At 39.4% G+C, this 26,508-nt stretch overlaps 1 protein-coding gene and 1 pseudogene across 1 annotated transcript in view; one reads left to right on the forward strand and one right to left on the reverse strand.

The window, feature by feature from the left end:
• The window catches only part of RSPO2 (R-spondin 2), a 141,604-nt gene that overhangs the window by 51,744 nt on the left and 63,352 nt on the right, over nt 1-26,508 (forward strand). The window contains exon 3 of the mRNA XM_070391933.1: nt 23,054-23,242. Coding sequence (XP_070248034.1) covers nt 23,054-23,242 — 189 coding nt within the window. The remainder of the gene's footprint in view (nt 1-23,053; nt 23,243-26,508) is intronic.
• On the reverse strand, nt 21,360-22,252 carry LOC138992941 (large ribosomal subunit protein uL18-like; annotated as a pseudogene).

Genomic DNA, 26,508 nt, shown 5'->3' on the forward strand with positions numbered 1-26,508 from the left:
AACTTTGGATTCCTTCTGCCTTTAACTTGTGTTTGATGCCCTCTTTCCTGGATTCCATTTTTACTTTTATTTGGTTATTCACCTGGTTTTGTGGAGCATATTCTTTAGTAACTTACCCTAAAAGGCATATGGGATATATATTTTTGAGACTCTACATATCAGAAAAGTCTGTATTCTGCTTCACAATTGACTATTTTGGGTAGTCCTGGATACTTTCTGAAGATTTTCTACAGCCATCTCCTTATTCCCAGTTTTCAATCTTGGGATGAGTCCACATCTAAGTCTCCTAATGTCCTCTTCAGTTCTTCTTCAGCACCCCAGTGGGTGGTGGGTGTTAGGAGCATGTGTGCGTCTCCTTTCTGCATCCTCACCTTCAGAAGTTATCATAGGTGCTGAATGTTGGTATCTTATTTTACTTTGGGTTGTCAAAGAGAACTTGAACTGGACAATAGTTAAAGTGGTAAAAGCAGATTTTATTCAGGAACTATTGCAATAGGAGAAAAGAAACCTTGGTATAGAACTGGACTCAATTACAAATACAGCAAGAAAAAAATGGGGATTTATAGTCAAGGATTAGGGTGGGGAGGGGGTTGGTGGATGCAAAATCAGTAGGGGAATTCTTGCTAAGCTGACTTGAATGACTCTTGATGAAGGCAGGCCAGGGTGATCAGATATCCAGAAAGGGAGATGAGGAAATGTGATTAGGTATCAAAGGTGGGAATGAGGAGTGTGATTGGATATTGAGGTGATCAGATATCAAGGGTGAGGAATTCTCTCTAAACTGTCTTAGCAGGATTCTTGCTATGTCTGGGCTACGCAGGCCCAGTCCAAGGCTCGTAGAGGAGAGAGCTTAGAGGAGACTGACAGATGTTTGGTCCAGGGTGCAATCTTTGTCATGGTTGAAGTTCTTATGACTTTACACATGGGTTCAGGTATTAGAGAATAAAAGAATTCTCCAGAAAATACTTGTAATACTTCTCATGAGTGGTGTCACTTATTTTTGTGTGACCTATAAAGGGTAGTATCATAGCCATCAAATTACCTTCTGGGGATAATAATTTTTTTTAAGACTAATCATGCTTACCTATTAGCCATATTGAAGAATTTAATACAAATATGTATGTATATCACAAAAAAGTGATATAACTTTATAAAAAACTTTGTCACCTTATACTTGGGGAGTATATACTTTTGCTGCTTCTATTATGGTTAACAAACTAACTTAGGTCTAGGAATCCCAGGTGTAATGGAAATATGTAGCAAGCTGGGAATCTTAAAGATTGATGATCAATGTAGTCCAAAGTTAATTTATTATTTAGAAAGAGTATACAGGTTCTACTTTTGCCTGCCAATACTAATCTCTACCGGGTAGTAGAAAGCCAAGCCAATGAAGAGAAATTTTAGGGCAAACTTTTAGCTTACCCGAGTGTGCAAAAATAGAAATATGCAGATGAGTTTATGTCTACAGTGGTGGACAAGTATATCAGTGGAGGCAAAACAAAACAAAAACAAACAAAAAAGACACAAAGAAGGTGAATTATAAGTATGGGAAGTTAAGTGTGTAGATTATGTTAATGTTACTAGTATTGATGAGGGCTTGCAGGACCCCTGATAATTTTGACTGAGGTCTTACATCATCGGGAAAGGAATTTTGAAATCAAATACAGCACATTCCCTTATCTTTGAACACATCAACAGTATACCCACTTCTCCCAGAAGATATATAGTGAAACTGGAGAAGATATAAGAAGCACACTAAAATGGTCAAGGTAGGCGGTGCCTGCCCATAGGGACTAAAGAAAATCAATAAGAATCTATAGACACAAGTGTGAGGAGATTTTTTTGACATAATGGATGATACGAATAGTATTGATAGTAACAACACTGCCTTATTCCAAGGTTTGGTGATCAGGGAGACGAGAAAATATCACCTTACCCAACTAGTTATAAACTAATGGAACTGATTACTCTAAGAGGAAGTAGGGGTGGGAAATATAAATAACCTCAAAAGTGATTTAACTAAATTTGTGAATGACAAATCCATAATAGGTTATTACAGGGAACTACAATGTTTGGGGTACACGCCTCACCTTTGAGGTTGACATCAAAGAGCTGCCATTCTTCCCACAGTGTGTCCCTTGGTGCCATCATCTGAATCCTGGACAGGAAGGATCATGAGTCTGATCCAATGTGGCAAGACCCATTAGACTCTGATCTGTGCCAGATTTATGTGGGTTGCCGATTTAGGGTAGATTCCAGTATGAGGATTGTAAATTTCAATGAAAACCTTAACTTTTATATTTCCTAACTTGTATTAATTCTCCTTTACATAGTGTACTCATTTTCAACTTTGGGAAAGATCTCATTATCATGTAGCCTGTACTTGACTATGATAATACTTTGTGATCTAGTAGTTGTCCATACTGTAGGTTGAATAAGGTCACATAATAACCCTGGGAAATTAATCTTCTCCCCTTGGCATTTCTTTTGCATGCCAACCCATTTCCAATTTGCAGTTTAAGACTGGGAGAATAAAATAGAAAGATTCTACTTCAAGTATGACTTTTGGTTGGTTTGTTTTTTATAGAAAAATATATGAATTTCCCCTTTGAATTGATCTTAATTTATGTATAAGAAGGCATAAAGGGAATTTTAGTGTTTTTAGGTACAGAGATTTATTTTTCTTATGTTATTTTTTTTTTGGGGGGTGGAGGGTGGGTGTTGCTGCATTTAAAACTTTGATCTAAATGCCTTTAAGCAATGTGTAGGAATTGCCTGGGGATCTTGTTTTAATATGGAGTTGGATTCAATAGGTGTGGGGTGAGGCCTGAGATTCTGCCTCAGGCGAAGCTGCTGCTGGGGCTGAGGTCCACCTGCAGATTTGCACACTTTGCTAAGGTAGCCCTCCCGTTTTAAAACCAATCTTGGTTTCAACTTCCCAACTAAATATGTTTTTGGAAAGTTTAAGAAATGGTTAAAGCAAATCATTGATATAAACAGGATGCGAATACTATGTTTATTTGGATGTTGAACCAATCTAGAAATTCCTTCTTTCCACCTATTCTGAATTCTTCCATCTCACTTCCTTTCCTTTCTTAAATATTCCCCTTCTGTATTGAAAAACGTGGGCTAAAGGACACAATGTCTCTTGATTGTATTAAACTTAACGCACATACACATGCACACACTCTTCAGTTCTGTGTACTTTGCCTAATTACTGGCAATAAAACTCAGTAAAGGGATTTAAGGCTTATGAATGTTCTACTTGGAGGAAATTGTAATTAAGGTTATTAAAGCCTTTGGGTTCCTGTGTGTATTTTAAGCATATTAGGGTTTTATGTGTTTTTTAAAGGGACAGTAACTCTTCCCTGCCCAATGACTTCCTTTGCATGGATGAGCACGCCCATTTATTGCATATGGTTTAAATAGCACATGTCCTGCTTTGTTCCTTACAAGTAAGTCACTGATGTAAGTGAAGGATTTTTCCCCCCGACCCCCAATTTCATGTGCGGAACTCTGGTAACGTAAAGTAAAAAGTTAGAAATGGAGAGAAATGTTCCATTGTACTTTGGTACCAAAATTATTTTTAAAATCAAATTATTCTTTAATTTCTTTAAAATATCTTAAGGCAGAATAATTGTCATTTGCCTTTTAGTTCCTAAATAGCCTGTTTTCTGTAAAAAAAAAAAAAAGTAATGGGTTCATTGCAAGACATACGAAGTGCTGAATTATATAAAGAAAACGATCAACTCATTCTCCCTCCTTGCATTAACCACTGTCAATATTTTTGCGTCTATTTTTCTAAGACATTTTCCTGTGTGTGTGTAGAAGGTGGAAATTCCCTAAGACACATACTCAGGAGTGCAACAAAGTCACTTTATTTCCAAAACTTGAATTTAGTGTCTACCTTGAGGCCTTGTTCCTTTGAGTAGTGGAAAATTAATCCTGGTACATTCATGTACTCTGTCAATTAAGTGTTTTTCCATTTTCATCCCCAGATGAGCCCTGCCCTTCCCTTCCCTTCTCCTCCCACTACCTTCCCAGCAAGATTTGCGTCGTGTGTGTCTGGGGAAGGAAAGCAATGGAGGGCTCTGTCACCCTGATGCCACTTGCCACTGCTGCGCCCTGCTGCCCTGCTGTTGGTCTGTGCTCCTCCTCATCTAGGCCTGCCCACCCCACCACGCATGGCGTGCACTCTTGGGGGCTCTGTTCGTCTGTCCGTGCGCTTTTGCCTTCTGTCTTGACTTGGAGGCTGTCCCTGGGCTGTGATCTCTCTCAGCCACTTCTGAGCGCTTCTTGGGAGGGAGGTTATTTTCGGGGGAGGGTCTCCTAGTCTGCTTTGGGCTTGAGGGAACTTGTTAGGCCCTCTCTGCCCTGAATGCCTCACTCCCATGTCCCCCCTCCTGGTGCTGTAAGTGTCTTGGTTGGAAGGGCACACCTGGGTGCTCCTACTTTCTTAGGATTTGCAGAGATCTTCTGGTCTGAATCTCAAATTTATCAGGACAGGATATGAATATTCTGTTGTTGCCGCCCCCCCCCCCCCCCATTCCCCTAAGGTTAGGGCACAGGTCCCTTTATAGAGACACACTCAATATAAACTCAGTGTTCGCATCTCTCTCCCTCCCTCCCAAATTATTGGGCCTTTATCTTGTCTAAGCTGATAAATGTCTCTGATGGGTTCCACAGTCCTCATGATTATTTAGGACAGAAACGTTTTTTGTGTGGTGTCTTTGTGTCTCTGGTTTTTGATACTCAAACAAACAAACAAACAAACAACAAAAAATCCCCCCACAAAAACTCAGTGCCTTCTAACGCAATAAAATTAAAGGAAAGGGAAGGCTTTTGTCTCTTTGAAAAGTCTTAAAATTATTTGAAAACTCAAAATTCGAGCATTTGTACTTCTTTGCTAAACCTGTCCCTCTGTATATTTCAATGGAGAAAAAGCGAAGGGCTAAAAATGCATTTAAAATACATTAGTTAATACTTCAAAATATATCATTGCACATAATCTTTATTATTTAAATTGATTTTGAAGAGAGGAAAGGAGAAGGAGAGAGAGATAGAAACATTGATGAGAGAGGAAGTCATTGATCGGCTGCCTCCTTCAGGGCCCCCACTGGGGATCAAGCCCACAACCTGGGCATGTGCCCTGATGGGGAATCGAACCGCGACCTCCTGGTTTCTGGGTCGATGCTCAACCCCTGAGCCACACCAGCTAGGCTATCCCATAGTTATTAATTCACAGAAAGAAAGGTTGCATTGGTTTGTCAGATGACTTAAACCTCCCCGTTAGTCAGTGACTGAATGTTAGAAAAACGCTGTACAGGACAGCATGAAGTCGAGTGCCCTGTCTCCTTTGTGGAAGGTGATCCTCAGAGGCCAGGTGGCTGCTCTGTGAGTGAGGTAGGTCATGTGCTTGACCGTGGAGACTGGTGAGCAGAAATAGAGAGTATTTGCCTGGTTAATGGAGGCAGCTGCTATACAGCTCAGGCCAATGGTTATCGAACTGGAATGGGGACCATGCCATCTGATGGTTCAAGAAAAAGCCAGAAAGCTGGATTTCCATTAAAAAATTTAGAGGGAAAAATGTAAGTAGTATTATCTTGCGCATATCAGTTTCTCAGGTCTGACAATGGTGTTGTGATTCTGTGAGACAATGTCCATATTCTCAGCAGGTGCATGCTGAAGAACATAGTGTGAAGTATTGTGATGTCTGCAATTTACTTTCAAATAGTTTACCCAAAAGGTATGTATGTATATTTCATTCCTCTTTATCTACAGATCTATGTCTATATAGATAGAGACATAGATAGAAAAAAATGGAAAATTATGTGGTTTTTTTTTTAAATAACGAGGTGAATTTTTATATAACTTATTCTCCTGTTTTAATTTAGAAACATTGACTGCAAACCCAAAACTGCTTCCTTGCAAACTTTTGAAAATATACATTTCTAAAGTTTTAGATTATACAGTCTCTGTGCTCCACTCTTAAAAACCCCACGGCACCATCATAAATTTCCTATTTTCAACAAATGCCTCCTGTATCCCAGTTAAGTTCTGAGCAGCTCCTTCTGTCGTTTCTGCATTTGTCTGGAAGTGGCACTGTCAAAAAGCCAGGCCAAGGTTTACCAGACCTACAGACCCTCTTGTTTTTCTATTCCACGAAACTATGTGCACATCGCTCCTTGGGATATCCTCCTCCAACTGGCAAACTCCTGCTTTCTCTTCAGAACCCAACTCATATTACCCCCTACTGTTAGCTCTCCCAGGATAACTTAGAGCTCTTTCCTCACTATTCCAACCCCTTGGTGCCATGCACATAAAATACAGTTTCAAAACCACAGCACCTTGAAGGATTCTCCCTGAACAAGTCTAGGCTAAGTTGAGTGTTCATACAATAACAGAATATTGTCCACTGAGTAAAATCCACGATTCCCTACTAATATAAACAAACAAGCAGACAAACAACCGAGGGAGAAGGGGATCCCTCTCTAATACCAGAATGCCCTCTAATGAATGGAGAAGGAATAATGGCACTAGAACATCACCTTTGATAACCACCAGAATAAGAGTTGATTTACAAGAATCATCAATGAATACCAAAACAAGTGTGTGGAATTTTGGGGAAGAATAGGCTACTAATACTGTCTTACTGTATCTCCTCAAAAATTACTTGTTTTATAGGGAAAACAGTGACTTTACAATGTAGAAACCTGTCAGACACTCTGTTAACCAAAAGATCGAAGTTAACATCACCAGTAATACAACCAAGCTCATCTTGTGCCACCTGATGCACACGAGGAAATGACACAACATCATTTTACACATTTCCCCCAAAGTGCATGACCAATCATGAAGGAATGTTAGACAAACCCAAATGGACATTCTCTAAATACCTGATCCGTTCTCTCCCAAAGCATCAAGCTCAGGAAAGAGGGACTGACCAAGTTAAAGGAGACTAAAGAGACAGGACAACCTGATGCAGTGCATAATCTTGGATGGGATTCTAGTCTTGGAGAAAAATAGATATAAAGGATGTTATTGGAATAATTGAGTATGAGCCATGGATTAGACAAGAGTAGTGTATCAATATGGCTGATATAAGACAATGTCTTTGTTCTTTGGACATACATAGTGAACACTGACAAATTTAAAGATAAAAGAGCATAATGTCTGTAACTTGCACTCAAATGATTCAGAAAACTAGTGTATGCATATATCTGTATGCACACAGAATGTCTATGCACATACCTATGTCTGTATACACACATAACATCCTATATAATAAAAGCCTAATATGCTAAGTGTGCAGTCGTCCGGTCATCTGGTCAACCAATCAAAGCGTAATATGCTAATGATATGTTAAGGCTGCTCAACCGCTTGCTATGACATGCACTGACCACCAGGGGGCAGACGCTCAATGCAGGAGCTGCCCCCTGGTGGTCAGTGTGCTCCCACAGAGGGAGCGCCGCTCAGCCAGAAGCTGCGCTCAGGGCTGACTAGCTCAGTGGCGGTGGTGGGAGCCTCTCCTGCCTCCACGGCAGTCAGACATCCCCTGAGGGCTCCCAGACTGTGAGAGGGTGCAGGCCAGGCTGAGGGACCTCCCCCTCCAGTGCACTGATTTCGTGCACCAGGCCTCTAGCATGTCTATAAACACACCTATGTCTGTATACACATGCATTTTTGCCACTTTTTGAAAGTGACCAAATACTATTTAGTGTCCCATTAACATTTGTGTAGTTTGCCTGTGGCTTCTGGGGTGTGGAGGGAGTGGAGAAGAACCATGGTCAGTGAGCAAATCGCTCTCTTCTTTGTGTCAGTCTGTCAGTCCATACCTCCTTCCTTTTGCGCATCTTTCAAGTCTAGTTGCATCCTTTGAGGGTCTTGCCCAGCCTTTCTAATTACATAGGTATGCCTGCTGTGCTGCTTCAAAGGCCCCTTGGCCAGGGCAGGCTCTGTCTTCAAAGACAGTGAGGAGAGTGGCCCATTTGCAGGAAATTGCATGGTTTGGGGGTGATTTTTTTTTTTTTTACTTTGAACTTGTCAAGTGGAGATTCTTATTTACAAAGTGCTGGTGCTTTGCTGTATGCCCAAATAGTTCAAGACTTTCCATTTATAATCCTGAAGCCTTCTCTCTAACCTACACCAGAAGAAACCTGTAACTCAGTTTCCCCCATTACCTTTTTTTTTAAAATGTATCAGCTGTTCTATTCTGAAGTGCTTTTGTGGACAACACCTTAATTTTGTTGGTTGATGAGACGTAATATAGTCCTAGTTATGTTAGGAAAGAATTAGTATAGTACTCTTAGTGGCTAATCATCAAAAGTAAACTTTGATTATTTTGCTGTAGCTAAAAGCAGAACAAAGCGGCAGGGAGCAAATTATGAGGGCACAGCCTAATGAAAGAGTGTTCTTACAGTTTTAATCATGGTACAGTGCATTTTCCCCCACCCCCTGGTTGCTATCCATATATCTCTTAAGGGAGAAATAGCATGGCTTTTAAAAACAATTGATTTGAGAGAGAAACATCGATTTGTCCCACTCATTTGTGCGTTCATTGGTTGATTCTGTATGTCCCGTGACCAGGGATCAAACCCACAACCTTGACCTGTTGGGATGAGGCTCTAACCAACTGAGCTACCTGGCAGGGCCAGAAATAGCATGGCCTTTGAAATCAGAGGTCGGAGCTGGATTCACACTTGTCACTAACAAACTATATGACCTTGGAAAGTTTTCTTAAACTCTCTGATCTGTTTGTTTATTTTGATAAACAGAAATTATAAGTAATAAGCATTACTTTCATAAAGTATGAAATCATGTAGCCTGCAATTTGATACATGGCATGTTCCCCAAAGTTCATTTTCTTTTCTCCCTCCAGCTCATTTTTACCTTCCTCTTTTTCATTTCTTCTTCTGAATAGACAGAATTTTTTTAGAATAATAATGGTTAAGAAGCTAGATTTCAAAGTAGTTCTAACGTATGAATTGTTGTGAAGTTAGCAAATCAATAAAGCATGTTAAAACAAATTGTATATAAATGTTAAATGCAGGCGGTTGATTAAAAAATGATTGAGAACTAAATCCTGTGTAGGTCTGAAGATTCAGTACTGAAATCATTCTGAGTTTCGTTAACATATGTGATTTTTTTTTTTTTAACCAACAGTGACCTACACTGAATATAATACTTTCACTTTTTTTTTTTTTTTTTTTTTGCATCAGAGTCTATTCCTGAATAACTCTTGCATAACAATCTTTGCCAACCCTAAGGGTTTGTTATTGTGTTTTTCATTAAGGCAACTTAAGCAAAATTTTATTATCTTTGTTTGAAGAAACCTTTCTCTAGGACAGTAGCTCACAGAGGGCTCATTCTCAATTTTAAAACAGTGGTCTGACCCCTGGAAGTTTCCACATCTAAAACACATGGGGCCTTTAATCTGGTTAGTTATGACACGGATTCTTCTTGAGGGCTGTGTTTATGACACCAAACAAGCCATCCAGTTTCCTTTCCGTTTATTGTTTTAAAATGAAAAGAGTGGAAGAAGCAGGAGTTGGCAAACAAATTTCTATTCTAGGAAATAGGTGGTATGTGAGGGGTGGTCGAACAGCTTGTACATGATGGGAATATACATTAGATAACCTCCATCCTATCCCTCCTCCCTTTGAAAAAAAAACAACTTAATCTTTGGCTAGGCAGGAGGGGGAGACTTTTTCCTTTGGGCAGTGGGGTAGGTCAGACATTATGGCACTTATGTGACAGTGTTTAGGAAGTACGCAAAAACTATTTTGGAACAGTGTTAGTATAACAAGTATTTAAGAACTTTATGGAGTAAATATCTGGCTCTGTGAGCCCCTTTTTTTTTTTATATTTAAACTAGGGGCCCAGTGCATGAATTCGTGCACCTTGAAAGGAACCGTGGACCGCGAGGCTAGGGTAGGCACAGGGGCGGGTCTTGGCCAATCCTCCATGCCCCGGCCCTGGTTCCCTGTCTGCCAGCAGCCCCGCTCCCACACGCTGACAGTGCCTGCCCCGCTCACACCTGCTGAAGGCTCAAACTGACTGGGGTTGGCGCCAACAGCGGGTGTGAGCAAGGTGGGTGCCGTCAGTGGCTGCAAGTGGCAGCTGCTGCCCCGATTGCCCCTCAGGAGCAGGGGGAGGTGGAGAAGCCCTCAGGGGCAATCAGGGCAGCCGCTGCTCGCACCCGCTGATGGCACCGAGCGATTGGGACTGGCACCAGGCACTGGCAGTGGGTGTGAGTGGGGCCGTCGCCAGCAGTGGGTGTGAGAGGTGGTTGCCGGCCCCAATCTCCCCTTAGGAGCAGGGGGAGGTGGAGAAGCCCTTAGGGGCGATTGGGGCCGGCAGCCACTGCTTGCACTTGCTGACGGCATTGAGCGATCAGGGCCAGCGCCCGGACGCTGGCAGTGGGTGCAAGCGATGGCTCTGGTGCTGGCAGCAGGTGCAAGTGCTGGGTGGGACTGTGGCGCATGGGAGCAAATAATTTTCAGTAACCACCAGAGGCTCACCCTGATGGCAGCAACCGGCACCCCGCCTTGGTCTGGTGCCCCCACTCACCGGCTCCACCATTCCGCCACAGCCGACACCTGCCATGTTTCATGCATGCCCCCTGGTGGTCAGCACACATCATAACAGCCGGTTGTTCAGTTACCCGGTTGTTCCAATGTTTGGTCTATTTGCATAGCAGCCTTTTTATTATATAGGATAATTGGATTATCTCCTTATGTAAACATGCATGATTGTGAACATGGTGGTTTCACAATCTTCAGAAATGTATATATTTAGATTTGCTCATGTTGGAGTTACCATTAGCAACAACAGTCTGTCAGCATTTCCACGGGGTCTTTTAAGTATGTTGGGAAAGCCCAAGCCAGCCCTTGGCATGTGTAATCCATACGACACAGCAGTTTCTAGCAACGGCTTATAGGATCGCATGCATTCTAACTAGAAGCTTACTTTTCTTTTGGCATTAGAACAGTTTCATGGAGTAAATTTTTTCTCTTTCACAGATGTAAACAGGTGGCTTATTTTATACAACATAAGATATGATTTTTCCCTTGTTTTAAAACATCATATATCTTAGGGAAAATGAGCAGTCTCAAACCATCTCTCCCCCCCCCCCCCCCCCGATTTTATCAACTAATGTTACTGGTGTCAGCAGTTGCAGAAGCTGAAGAGCCCATGATTCTGGTGGCATATGTTGCCTGCTTTCATAGCTTAGTTTTGTGATGAGAGTGTTCCCTCCTTCCCCCCCTACCTATCAGAACTAACAATAGTGTAGGGATATTCATTAAGATTTGTTTTTGTGTCAAAGAGTTTGTAGGAGGGACCAAAGGAATAATTCTTCTAGGGTTTGGTTTCCAGAGTGAGTGTTAATTAGGAAAAATTCATTGTTTAAGGAATTGTATATGCTAAACTGAAGGCTCATGATTGTAATTTTTAAAATCAGGGTCTATACATAGCTACTTTTTTGTATGTGTGTCTTGTCTTTCTACTTGAATTTGGGTATTAGCCTGTTTCTAAAGAATTTCTGAATTCCGTTTAATATATTTGAATTCTTATGTCTACTTGAGCTCCTCACTCTGGCACAGGCTAGGAGGTGACTGACTCTTGATCTGTGCATAGAACTGGCATGTCACAGTGTGATTTAGCGCCTCTCTGAGTGCTGAGCCCTGAGGACCAGGGCCTGATGGTGCAGATAGAAAGCACTGGAGTCTCTAACATTGCAATTGATGTGTATTCAGAAGCTCTGGGGCATCTGTGGCTCTCACCACCAGATGTGCAACCTACATCTGCTTCAGCTGCTTACGTTTAGGGTGAACTGTGTTGAAGGAATACTGCTTTGTCTCAAGGTAAAATGTGTTGAACCAAAGTTATTTTTCCTCTAATGTCTGTAATGATTGTTTGTTTTGGTACTTGCTTTCAATCTCCTCCAGGTTTTTTTATTTTTTTTGAAGTTTTTATCTTGAAATTTAAAAAAAATATACATTTTTATTGATTTCAGAGAGGAAGGGAGAGGGAGAATGAGATAGAAACATCAATGATGACAGAGAATCATTGATCAGCTGCCTTTTGCATTCCTCCTACTGGGGATGAAGCCTGCAATCTGGGCATGTTCCCTGACCGGGAATTGAACCACGACCTCCTGATTCATAGGTTGACGTTCAACCACTGAACCACACTGGCCAGGCCCTTGAATTTTTTAAATTTTATTTTCCTACTAGAGGCCTGATGCACGAAATTCATGCAAGGACCTTGGCCCCCACTGCCGTGGCAGCCACCTCTGCCTCAGTCCCCACCCATCGTGGTGGCCAAGGGCCTCTGCCGCCTCTGCTTCGGCCCCTGCCCGCTGTGGCTTTGTCCAGGAGGAAAGACGTCCGGTCTAATTAGCATATTATGCTTTTATTATTATAGATTACAGTTTACATTCAGTATTTATTTTGCATTGGTTATAGGTGTACAGCACAGTGGTACAACCAAATACTTCACAAAATGTTCCTTCTGATATTTCCAGTACCCGCCTGGCACCGTACGTACAATCTCCTCCAGTTTTGCAGACTGTCTTGGATGTTGATGATATGTGTGATTTGTTCAATGAAAAGCAGAATGTTTAGCATGTTCTTGATAGATCTGTTGTGCCCTCAAACAGATACATGTAAGACTCTATCCACATTTATTTTGCAACCATATCTTGGTTCATCTTTCCTTGCTCTACAGTTATTGAGTATTCTGGGCTTCCCTGGGATATCTTAGTTAAATCAGACTTGAAGTTTTCTGCTTTCCCATGTTGTGTGCAAAGTATCCTGTCCAGTGAGCCACACTATGGCCATGGTCAATTGTGACTGTAAATGTACTTCTGAGGTGTGCCCATCTATGAAGATTATGGCTCAAATGGTGCTGGGACTGCAGAGTACTTAATTAGAAGCGTATAATTATGATAATTTTCTTCATGTTTTTAAAAAATCTTTATTGAAAGTATTACATATGTCCTGTTTTTTCTCCCATTAACCCCTTATAGCCCGCCCCTAGCACCCCTCCTTTCCCCCCTCCCCCTGCCTCAGGCCTCCACCACCCTGTTGTCTGTGTCCATGGGTGATGCATATGTGCATACACATTCTTAGGTTGATCTTTACCCACCCACCCTCACCCTCCCTTCCTCTGAGATGCCACAGTCTGTTCCATGCTTCTATGTCTCTGGATCCATTTTGTTCAACAGTTTATTTTGTTCATTAGATTCCACATATGAGTGAGATCATGTCATACTTGTCTTTCTCTGACTGGCTTATTTCACCTAGCATAATACTCTCCAGGTCCCTCCATACTTCTTTTTTACTATTGCACATGTTTTGTTTTAGAAGATAGTAGCACTTCATGTGTTAAAAAATAAATCTGTGACTTTATTAACTCTCTTCCTTCATATTTTAAAATCTCCTGGTAGCTTAATTTGAGTTTTCGTAGAAGCAAAATCATCCTATTAAAGACCTTTAATCCTGTTGTCATTAACAATATTCATTTCTAGAGATGATTTTCATATTTTGAGGGACTTGTAAATTTTTAGAAATATTTTCTCAAGGAATACATCTAGAGATAAGGATATTTTCCAGGCTTCATTCCTAATTAACATATTTTAGGTGCGTAAAATGGTATTATTAACTAATAACATTTTCAAACAACCAATTAATAATGGATTTTTAAAAAATTTATCTTTATTGTTGAAAGTACCCCCTTCCCCCCCATTAGCTCCCTCCATCCACACCGTTGCGCCCCCCGCGCTCCCAGGCCTTCACCACAATAATGGATTTTTCAAAGCTAGTACTTGGAGGTTAGTTTTGAAAGCTTTTTATCTAAAAGTATTACCTATTGAAGAACTTATGACAAAAGAAGAAAAGATTGAGAAAATAATTGTTTAATTATAAAAGTTCTATAATTTTGGAGTTTTTGGTACATTTATCCTTTTTATGCTCAAAATTTTTTCTAGATTAAATACATGTTAATTTAGTCCTCTAAAACTTTAATGGACATGTAGAAATGTATCTCTGTTTATTAACATTGTTAATTTTAACATTTATTTTCTGTCTAGGGCATGACGGTAAACATCTAGAATGTTAAAATTTGTTGTCGGTATCAAAGATCAGATTACATGTTTTATGGTGATAAGTTTCTATAAATACTTATAATTTAATATGAAACTAAGCAAAATGTCCTGAGATAGGCATTTCTCATTTTGGTCAAATCTTGTGTGGCTCAATTCATGGCCTTGATTGCTTAGTTGAGTTTGAGCGTGGTGGTACACATGATTACAGGATTGTATTTTTACCCCAATGTTGCCAAGCTCTAGTGGGAGGATCTATGCCCAACTTGATTTGTATAAGATCCAACGTGCAAGTTCCTATTATTGGTGCCACAGATAGGGTTTTTGTTTTTAATTATAGGTCTTGAATTTGGAATTGGGCAGAGACCAACATTAGCAATTTTATGATAAGCTGGATCAGTGAAGTTCATAGTGATTATTAATTTTTAAAAATCTTTTGAACTTGTAACGTTATCTAACCAGCGAATATGGAGTCAGGCTACGATGCCAGCTGCCCAGTGTTCAGTCCCATTATTTTCAAAATGAGAAATCTGTGCCTTTTGTCAGGAATGGATGCCCTCACTTAGAAGGAATTTAGATTTCTTCTTGCTTGGCCAGGGCTAACTCCAGAAACAGGGGAGCACTTTTAAAAAGTGTTAGGATTATATTAGAAACAGATGGGCATGCAACACCTACACGGAATGCTCTATGGAATAACTGAATTTGATTTAACAAAGGATCGAACTTAAAATACCAAGATTCATAAAACAAAAACAAACTCACTTTGCAATTTAAGAGGAGTCAAAAGTAAAAATTTCTACTAAAGTCGTTTTTCTCTCTTGATGCTCTTGTTGGTGACATAGGTATTGTCACCTGGTTTCTGCCTCATGATTTGTCTTGTTTTCTATATCCACACATTCCTTTGGAAATATGCGTGGATTTGTGTTAATACCACTAACATCATTTTGAGGACTTTTCATGTTTTGAGTGATATATTTCATCTTTAGAATTTTGGGTGGGTCTAGTTTTAGAACAGTGTTTTGGTTGGAATGATGAGGCTCTGGGTCTCAGCAGGCTTTAGGGTAGGAAAAGTTGAAGCTTACAGAGAGAGCAAATAAACATGTCATCCGAGCTGGGAATTAAGATCTGTTTATTCACCTGCACACTTGAATTAAATCTCAAAGCAATAGGCAGAGCCATTTGACTTATTACGATCCTGACAAAATAAATTACCTTGGTCATGTTTAAAGGTCTATTCTTGCCTGACTTTAGATACAGAGATTGGTGTAGTCACCATATTACAGATGAAGAAGTTTTTGTTAAATTGTTAAGTTATTGATTTACAGCAAGGAGGCTACTAGGGTACTAGACACTGGGCATGGCTAGTTAAACTAAAAAGTCTATTTGAGGTTTGGAGCATGAAGCTTCAAATTACAAATCCTGCCCTTCAGCATTGAGGAGCACTGTTAATGACTAAAGAAGATTGGGGGAGAGGAAGAGAGAGCACTTAGGTTGGGTGTGGCTCAAGTCACGATGGTTTAAGAGAACTCCTCATCGGTAGGGTTATAAAGATATCTAAGATAGAGAATCAGGTAAGTATTCCCTAATTCATTTTCAATAAGCCAGTCAAGGCTCAAGTAAATAAAGCAATGCTTTTAATGATTTAAGAATACCTTTAAAAAATGTGAAGAACAATTTGTTGACTCTAAAAGCTTTGTGATCAAGATGAAAGTTGGCATCTGATACATAAAAACAGAACAAAACAAAAAGCCTTTCATTTGTGTTGATTCTCCTAGTTCTGTAATTCTCTGTTCTCCTATGGAGTGTGATTTATGGTGATAAAGAGCCTCTTGGGTTAACTTCTGAACTGAAAGTAAGTACGGTTTCAGCTTTAGATTGTGATGACTGTGGTCCAGAGAACCTTCGTAAACCAGCTTCTATGTATGTAGATCTTCCAAAGCCTCTCTTTACTCATGAAGCTAAGTTTGGGATTTGGGTAACCTTGATATTGACTTTTCAAATCTATAGTTAAACTGAAGACCAGAAAGCGGTCAGCAAACTCCTCCTAGACATGTTCCTACTTAAAGGCTTTCTCTTTGACAAGAGTCATAAATTACTTCTCCAAATGTCATGCCATGGGGTCTTTGTGCTTGAGGCGGGCTCTGTTCTTAGACAACCTTGAAAGTTACAATGAGTTGGGTTCTCCCCAGTCACCACCTCCTCTGCCAAAGCCATTTCATTCATCATTCAGCGACTGGATATTCCCAGTTCTATCCCTCTCACTCAGCGTTCTGCACCTACCCACTCCTCTCCCCAGTCTTACCCCTTTCTTACACAGAGAAGTTGAGCTGTATCCCAGTTTTTGAAACTTACAGGCTCACTCCTTACATCCTGCTCAGAACACCAATAGCAATATTAGAATAAAACCTTTCAGAAGGCAGCTGGAGAGATCGTAAATAGTAGAGGCTATTTTCAGATAGTTGAAAATGCTCTATAAACAGACCATAATGATCTCAGAGTAAGGTGTAACAGAAACCCTTAAGAACTGCCATCTTATATTTTGGCGGGAAATTCACCCGACACCGTAGTGTTAAATAAGTATAAAAGCAGAAATAGAGTGTAGAGTGAAGTAGAGAGAGGTGGGTGGGGGTTGGGTTGCCCTAAGTAGATCTAAGTGAGAAAAGTAATAAGGGCCTGTGTTATGAGACTAGTGAACTCACAAGGATGAGGGTTGGAATTAAGTCACTAGTAGGAGACATTATCATGAAAGCTAGAGGAGAAAGGAAATTTTCAGTAGTGACTCAAGCTACCAGAGTTGTGAGAACCAGGAACTGAGAATGGGGTCTTACTGAGGATTAGGAAAGTGGTTGTGGTCTTTGGAAATGCAGTGTTTGGGATAATTGATGGGTGGTCATGGTAAGTAGAGGCATCAGATAAAACCTATGCTTTAAAGAATATCAGAATGATATTGATCTGGTTCATCGCTATGAAAAGATGTTCACAACTTAACTGAAATTGAGCAAGTTATGTAAAGTCTGATCACAGTTATGAAAAAATACAAATTACACATTACATATGTATGCATACATAATATAAAGGGTTATCTGGAAAGTTTGCCAAATTTTATTAGGAATTATTGCCGAGGAGGCGAGTTTTCATCTGAATGGATTATTTCTTCCTCCACTATGACAGATTTTAAAAATAAGGCAGTAAATGAGAAATAATTGGGGAAGGGTAAATAGGTTTGCAAGCAAAAGAATGTCCATGAAATAGATTCAATATGCAGAGAAAAGCAGTTGAACAGTTGATGGAACAAAGTTTTGGAATAGATGGGAAGAAGTAGATCTCAGTGGCCAATTCAAGATCTTTTATTCAATTGAGTTTATTGGGGTGACGTTGGTTCTCAAAACCATACAGGTTTCAATTGTACTAATCAATAAAACATCATTCGCACATTGTATCGAATGCCATTGCCTAAAGCAAACTCACTTTCTGTCCTTATTTTCCTCCTTTGCCTGGCCCTCAGGTGGGTATTTGAAATATTGGGGGGAGCACTTTGTAACGTATGATTGTTTAATAACTATGCTGTATACCTGAAACTAATACAAAATAGTATTGAATGGCCTGGCTGGCATGGCTCAGTGGTTGAGTGTTGACCTATGAACCTGGAGGTCATGGTTCAACTCCCTGTCAGGGCACATGCCCGGGTTGTGAACTCAATCCCCACTAGGGGGTGTGCAGGAGGCCTCTGATCAATGATTCTCTCTCATCATTGATGTTTCTATCTCTCTTTTCCTCTCCCTTTCTCCCTAAAATCAATACAAATATTTAAAAAATAATAATATTGAATGTAAACTGTAGTTGAGTAGTAAAAATTTTCAAAAAAATTTTTAAAAATTAAAAATGTATTTTATTGGATTAATATTAGAAGTAAATAACAAGATGGGAGAATTGGATGAAGGTGGTCAAAATATACAAACTTCCAGTTATAAGTACTTGGGATGTAATTAATATATAATGTGATGACTATAGTTAACACTGCTGTACAGTATATTTGAAAATTGTTAATAAAAGAGATCCTAAAACAAAACTATATATATATATTTTAATGGTCCTGATCCTGGTCCTGAGTGCCTTTATTGATCCCTTCCCTGGGAGGTAGACTAAGCCCTGGTTTTGGGATCTCCCTGGAAGAGAGGCTATAAGGCCAAATCAAGGCCAAAAGGGGGGAGAGCATCTTATGAAACTGCAATCTATATGGATTTGCTGCAAGTAGCTATAGGTAGATTGGATGTTGAATCCTTATAAGAAAAGGAAGTGTGTGGTATACAGTGTATTTTGTTGTATTGCTGCTAGTATGAATACTTATTGCTTGATATTTTTTTTAATTTAATAAAGATTATATGTAGAGCAAATAGAATGTAGTCTCAAAGCTAAAAGTTTCAATAATGGATGAGTTTTCTATTCCTTCTCTTATGTCTTTCTTTTGTAGGTTAACCCAATAAAATGAAGTCACTGTGACATTATATATCTTGTTATATTTATGACCTTGCTTGGTATGGTAATAACTAAAATTATGTAAATTTTTTACATTTTAGAAATTATACTGGGATTTCAAATTGTATCATTTCTGAATTTTATATCAGGACTAGAAACAGTATTTTGTTTCTTTTTCAATTACTAGGTGTAGTGAACTTCCTAAAGCTCATATATCAATTATCAGATGCTATTTCTACACTTACTTACTGGTAGTACTATCCACATAATCCCTCCAATAAGACATTTCTGTTTTGTTTTGTTTTGTGTGTGTGTTTTTTAAAAAAACAACATAAAAATAAAGATTAGGTGAGAATTCAATATAGTTTATGAATCTTCAAATGTGATGAGATTATAAGTAACTACATCATCCTTAAAGTTATTGTATATAACATATTGTATTATAATTTACTTATAAATTATACACATTATTTATAAAAATGCATAGGTCTTGAATGCACAGTTTGCTGAGTTTTGCAAATACAGGATGGGGCAAAAGTAGGTTTAAAGTTCCTTATATGGGAAATAATACAATAGTGAATAAATAATGATACAAGAATAAAGTGTTTTTTCTTTTACCTACTTTTGCCACAGCCTGTATATATGTTTTTTAACCTATATCTAATCAAGATTAGAACATTTCCATTACCTCCTGCAGTGGGTTAAATAGTCCCCCACCGACCCCCAGCTCTTAATTCACATCCACCTGGAACCTCAGAATGTGCCCTTATTTGAAGACAGTGGCTTTGCAAATATAGTGAAGGTAAGGATGAGTATGAGATCATACTGGGTCCAGGTGAGAAACAGGAAAGGATTCATAGACTTATGTAGGGGAGGCACATGTGAAGATGGAGGCAGAGACTGGAGTGATGCTGCCACAAGCCAAGGAACACCTAGGGCCACCAGAAGAGACAAGGAGTCCTTTCCGGGGGCCCTCGGAGGAATCTGGCCCTGCTGACACCTTGATTTCAGACTTCCAGTCTACAGGACTGAGAGAATAAATTCCTGTTGTTGAAGCCACACATTGTGGTAATATGTGAAGGCAGCTTTAGCAAACTAATATACCTACCAAGAATCCCACCAAAGCCCTTTCCAGTTAGTCCCCAATCCTCAAAGGCATTAGTCACCATGGATTAGCTTTATGGGCCCTTGATATCAATATAAATAGAATTATTAGAACAAACACTTATTTTTCCTTTTGGTCTGGCTTCTTTTGCTCCACAAAATGCATATGAATTTCATTTATGTTTGTGGTTATACTGATAGTTCAATCCTTTATATCATTAAAATTCATATTAAGAATACTAAAGAATACAGTGCACAGATTTGTGCATTGGTGGGGGGGGGGGGGGCGTGGCCTGCGGGGATTGGCCTCCTGTGGGAGCACCGCTTATCCTGGTCAGCCAAGCAGTGCTCCCACTGTGGGAGCGCACTGATCACCAGGGGGCAGCTCCTGCGTTGAGCGTCTGCCCCCGGTGGTCAGTATGCATCATAGCAACTGGTCGACCAGTCATTCTGGTCATTCCGCTGTTCAGTTGCTGGGCTTTTCTATATTTAGATACGATTTATCAAATGTTCACAGACATTTGAATTGTTACTTCCTACTCATTTTTATACATTTATTATATCTGTTTGTAGCCAACCTTGGTTTATAAGTTATGCATTACTCTTTTTGTACTTGCTATTTGGAGTTTTAGCAAGTACATTTAATTTAACAAAGTTTAATTTATATTGGTCTTCCTCACTCATAATAATAGAAACTTTAAGTGCTTTAACGTTGGCTTCCCTCAAGTCTTTCATGCTATTGCTGTTGAATATAAAATATGTATTACTTTTAAACCCTGAGGCTTAATCACTGTTTTTGAAATTGATACTTTTATAGGTACACCACCATTTTTCTCAAGTGGTTTGATCATTATTGATTATTACAGTCTACTTCCTTCTGGGTTCCATTTTATTTTCCCCAATATATACAGTTTATTAGTTCTTTTAGTGAGTGTTCTGATTAATAAGTTCCCTGCCTTTGTTTTGGCCTCATTCTTCCACTATCATTTAACTGCTTATAGAATTATAGTTTGAGAATTTTCCCCCAGCCTGTTGCAGATAAGATTCCATTATCTACCTAACATTGTTTCTAATGAGGAGTCTGCTAAAAGTCAAATTTTTATTCGTTTTTAGGTAATCTGCTGTTCCCTCTGGTTTGATTTCCTTCTTTAATTATAAATAGGCTATGTTCAGATGCCAACTTGTGTTTGCTGATCTGCTCATGAAGATTTGCTGAAGAATTCATGTACTTCTTTAATTCTGGAAACTAATTAGCCATGATCATTTTGAATATTATGTCTTATTCTCTTTATTTGATTTTGCAATACCAAATAATCATGTTTTGGAGCTTTACCATTTTTTTCTTTCATGCGTCTCACCCTTTTTACATTTCTGCCTTTATTTTGTTGTGTGCTTCAGTTTTCCAGTTAGCTCCCTCTCTTCTACTTTACCATTTAATCTGTCAGCTTTAGAATTTTCATCGCTTTCTAATTTTTGCACATTACTTTTATGATATTCTTCTGTGATTTCTGGCCCTTATTTTATCTCTTCAAATATCCTAAAGATACTCATTTAAAAGTTTTTTTTTAGATTGTTCTGTTATTTCTGACTCTCTCTCTCTCTCTCTCTCTCTCTCTCTCTCTCTCTCTCTCTTTTGCTGTTTGCCTAATAAGTTTATTGTCTCTCTGCAAAAATCTTCATAGAAAATTGTGATTTGGTTTATCAGCTCTCAGCAGCCCGTTCCTGAGCTCTGAGGAAGCTTGCTTTCTTCTGAGCTACCCGATCTTTCTTCTGGGCAAGAGACATTTTGGGATGGTTCCACCTCTTCTTTGTAACTGCTTTCTTAGGCTTCTTCTCATAGACTGGATTCTCTCGTATAGCAGCATGAGCTTTCTTATACATCTCTTCCATCATGTCTGGAGTTATGTTGTTCTTTATGTATTGAGAGAATTCTTTCTTGTAAGCATCTTTATCTTCTTCCATTAGATAACGCATGTAATCTGCAACGTTCTGACCCATGATGTGCTTCCGATGTACTTCTGCATTGAATTCCTTGCTTTCTGAATCATAACCAGGGAATCGTTTGGTACTGTGAGAGATAGATAGGCCTCCATCCACAGCTCCTGAAAACTTTATTTCCAGTAGTAGGTCTGGCAAGCCCTGCATCCAAATAGCAGGTGAAGGCACCAGGTTGACCATCAATGCTTTCCACGTTGTATTCATCTCCAGTCACCTCCACCTGGCCTTCGTAGATCTTGTCCAGGCCAAACCTATTGAGAAGCCTGCAGGCCAGCAGCAGGCCAGTATAATATGCTGCAGCATAATTTGTCAGGCCAACCTTCACACCATACTTTGGGAGTTCATGAGCATAAGCTGCACAAACTATCATATCTCCTTCTATATGAGCATAAGCAATCTGACAATGATATCTCTGTTGGTTACATGAACTGTCATCCGGTATTTATTTTTATCCTGGATTATCAAGCGTTTCTGGGCATAGTAATCAGTTTTACCCTCTCATCATCTTCTGAATTTCACTTGGTATCACTCGAAGTAGGCCTTATTTTTGACAACTTTCACAAACCCCATCCTGCAGAAGAGAGACCCACGGCCTGTTGCGGCTCACCACAGACCTGTAGGCCTAGCCTACCTCCTCTGACTCTTTAGGTGTGAAATCTCTTTCTCACCGAGACTGATGACTCTACCTCACAGCGGTTTGCCTGTATGTGTGACTTGTTCATTTTGTTAAGGTGGTTTTCCATGAAAGCCCCAGGTCTCAGGATTGTAAAAAATTTAAGGTAGTTTTTTTTTTTTTTGGTGGGTTTTACTAGATTTGGACAAGTTTATATGTTAACCTCTTGACTTGGGCGCTCCATACTACATCGATCATTTGGGCTTGGAGCCCACTCTTGGATGTCTTGCAGATGTGGGTACTTATTTCTCATGGGTTACATTTTCCCTCTTGTCTCCTCACCCTCCAAATGCCCCTAATCCAGGGTCGGAATCTTCCTCTCTGGCCAGTTGGAGTGGGAGCTTCTAGGATTGTTTCATGGATAAACAGCCCTCACAACTCCAGCTCTTCACGTGCACATTTCTTGGTCTGGATTCAGGACCTTGCCATGAGGTCTTCCTCTGTCTGGTCTAACATCTCCACAAGCCAGTCCGTTTGAACTTCTGGCCTCGACTCTGACTCTGAGTTTCCTCTCTGTTTCTAACTTTGGCTGTGCATTAATCATTTTCTTGGGGGTGGCAGAGGTTATTTTGTTTGGGTTTTCTATGTGATGAAAATAAAGGAACAAGAGATACTTGTCTACACAGCATATCGTATTGACCAGCCTCATCCAATTTACATTTAAACATGCTTTGTTTTTTTTTTTTTTTCTTTTACAGCTAGTTATGTATCAAATCCCACTTGCAAGGGTTGCTTGTCTTGTTCAAAGGACAATGGGTGCAGCCGATGTCAACAGAAGTTGTTCTTCTTTCTTCGAAGAGAAGGCATGCGCCAGTATGGAGAGTGCCTGCACTCCTGCCCATCAGGCTACTATGGACACCGAGCCCCAGATATGAACAGATGTGCACGTGAGTAGTTGGCTTTTATCTACCCTCTTTTACTGTTTATGCAACTTAGGGAGGTTAAGTTGAAATATTTTACTACAACAAGGATATATCTTTAATATGTAAATATTAAAGAAATAACGTAAATTTCAAATTTTAAAAATTGAGGTGAGGTAAGAGCACTTTACATATATCTTTTGTGGAGAAATATATTGCACACACTTTTTAAAGATTATCTAGTAATTTTTTTATAACAGTCATCTCAATACATAAGCTGATTAAGCAGATCTTTGTAAGGCTTATGCAGCACTTTAAAAAAGAAGAAGAAAAGGAACTTAAATACCTTTTTTACTGGGAACGTTTTTTCCAGTTTACCCCACAGTATTTGTAGCTTATTTTCCCTCTTTTGCCTAAGTTTGTAATACCTTATTTAGTCTAATGTTACTTTAATACATTCATTTTGAAGTTCTGTAAAGCACCATTACTGATAAAAGATATAACTAAAATATTTTGTTTACTTCAAAGTATTCTAACTTTAACAACTACAAAAAAAGCGTATTAAGAAATGGCATTTTTACATACATATATGGGAATGCAGGTGCACTGTTTCATCTTTTAATCCAAAAATCATTCATAGAATACTACAAACATGGTAGAAATTACAGTTTAAAAAACTAATGAGATATCAAAGGAACATCCATTTCTTAAAGGAGTTCAAATTCTAGGGAACAGAGGGGGTAAGGGGAACATGGAGTGAAATGAAAGGTGAGTGAGAAGTTTGATCATAATTTAATACACTGTGCTAATCAGCAGGCAACCAGTGTGCTATGGGAGTGATTTAATGATCTCCCATTAACACATTGTGTATATGACTATTAAACTAGTTGAGCTCTTTGGATAAGAAGAGAGTTTGAATTGTATCATCCAACTACAATATTATTTTGGACAGAGGCAGAACTAGTGGAGGGGAGGTTAAGTAGATTCTAGGAAGAAGGAACCACACATGTAAAAATAATGTGTTTGGCATTTTGGTAAAGCATCTTGTCCTACATTGCTGGACCTTGGTTGTCCTTAGTCCCTGCTCATTAAATGTTTTGTGTGCCCTCAAATCACTGTGACAAGCAAAAATGTCCCCAAACATTTCCAGACACCTAGGAAAGCAGTGCCATCTTTGAATGAGAATCATTGAGTAGTATGTGCTTAATGGGAAGTGTGGTTGGAATTGGGGATGGAAAGTGGAGTTTGAGTGCAATTAATAAAGGCCTTAAGTGCCATGAGAAGGGATCTGGATATTTTCGGAGGGTTCTGAGCTGGCAGTGGACTGAAGAAATTGTTTTATTTAAGATAATTCTGGCAGAAGTGAGGGAGATGAATGAATTGGAGAAGAATAGAAAGTAGAGGAAGGGTACTTTAACAATCAAGAATTGGAAATATTGTTCTGATGAAAGGTTTGTGGGTAATGAATTCCGGAGACTTTAAAAATAGTCAATGGAATACTACTCAGCCATTAAAAAAAAGGAAATTTTACCTTTTGCAACAGCATGGATGAACCTGGAGATAATTATATAAACTGAAATAAGCCAGTCAGAGAGAGACAAATATCTTATGATCTCACTTATATATGGAATATAATGAACAAAATACACTGATGAACAAAATAGAAACAAGGAACAGACTGACAACTGTCAGAGGAGAGGGAGGTTAGGGAGCTGGATGAAAGAAGGTGAAGAGATTGAGCAAAAAACATGTATATCACATGAAGACACAGACAACAGAGTGGTGATAGCCAGAGAGAAAGGGGGTGGGGGTAGGGGAAGGTGGGCAAAGTGGGGGAATATGGGGACAGAGACGTCGCTTGGAGAGATGGGCACACAATGCATTGTGAAGAAGATATTGAGTTGTACATTTGAAATCTGTATGGTTTTGCAAACCAATGTCACCCCAATAAATTCAATTAAAAATAAAATAAATAAAATAAAAATAGTCAATGGGACTTGGTAACTAATTTGACAGAGTGCAGAGAGAAAATTAAATTTGATCCTGTGGTTTCTGGCTAAGGTGACTAGGTGAATAGTTTTACCATCAGCACAGATAGAAATATATAGGCTTAGAGAAAATTGGCACCTACTTCCATTTCATGAAATTGTTTTAGATTAATAACTAGAGGAGGCATAACTCCCAACAAGTATCAATAGACTGGCTAGTTTTGGGTTTTTTAAATCCTCACCTGAGGATATTTTTCCATTGATTTCTTATAGAGAATGGAAGAGAGAGGGAAAGACAAAGAGAAATATTGATGTGTGAGAAACACATTGATTGGTTGTCTCTTGCACGTGCCCTGACCAGGGCTCAGGCCAGGGAGGATCCTGCAACCCAGGCACGTGCCCTTGACTGGAATGCAACTAAGACCTTTTGGTCCACAGGCTGATGCTCTATCCACTGAGCAAAAACGGCTAGGGCTAGACTGGCTAATTTTTGCAAAGAATTACCTTATCTTTATGCTGTATGATTTGGGCTACCTAGTTATTTGTCTTTTATACTTTTTGAACTTCATAGGAGAATGGGTTCATCTTAAAACGGATTCCTACTTAGATTGCTTTAGACCACTTTGGGGGGATTTGAGTCCATGAATATTCTGTGTGGTTTTTTTATTCTGGACTTGTAGTGCACAAGGAAGATGAGGCAAGAATGTAAATAGCTCCTGAAATTTATCTCAAGTTCTAGGTGTAGCATTTTACATACTGTGTATGGATGATAGGGTGACCATCTAATGTGTCACTCAACTTGGGACATTGGGGAGTGCAAGGTGCTGCTCTTAAAACTATGCAGGGACATAGGGTGTAAGACAGAACAGTCTGGGCAAACTTGTGTGGACGGTCACTCAACAACACTTATAGTGTATCATAGGGTCTTCCTTAGAGAGATGCTCCCATGTAGGGGTTAACAGGCACAGTTTGGCTATGTTGATCCGTTTTCTCAGAAATGGAGAAGGAACAGTGACTGAAAATCAGCCTTGAAAAGGTATCTATGTGTGAGAATGGTTTGCCAGAGTTGTCCTTACTGTGAGCGAGGGCAACCAATGTTGCAGTTACTGACATGGAGGAGATCATTACTCGTCTGGTATAAGCAAGAAGTGCTGGTTGACAAGACTCCTTTGAGGCTAAGTGAAAGGGGAAAACGATTTCTGCATTCTCAGTCTGTGATTTGGGATGACCCTGGTTCTTTCATGCTAATGATTCGCACTATTTTTCATAGACACTTTGCGTATATTGTGTTGTTATTTGTATTGA

The sequence above is a fragment of the Myotis yumanensis genome, unplaced genomic scaffold, assembly GCF_028538775.1.
Source record: "Myotis yumanensis isolate MYYU_CA2020_CCGP unplaced genomic scaffold, mMyoYum1.0.hap1 SCAF_15, whole genome shotgun sequence".
NCBI lineage: Eukaryota > Metazoa > Chordata > Mammalia > Chiroptera > Vespertilionidae > Myotis > Myotis yumanensis.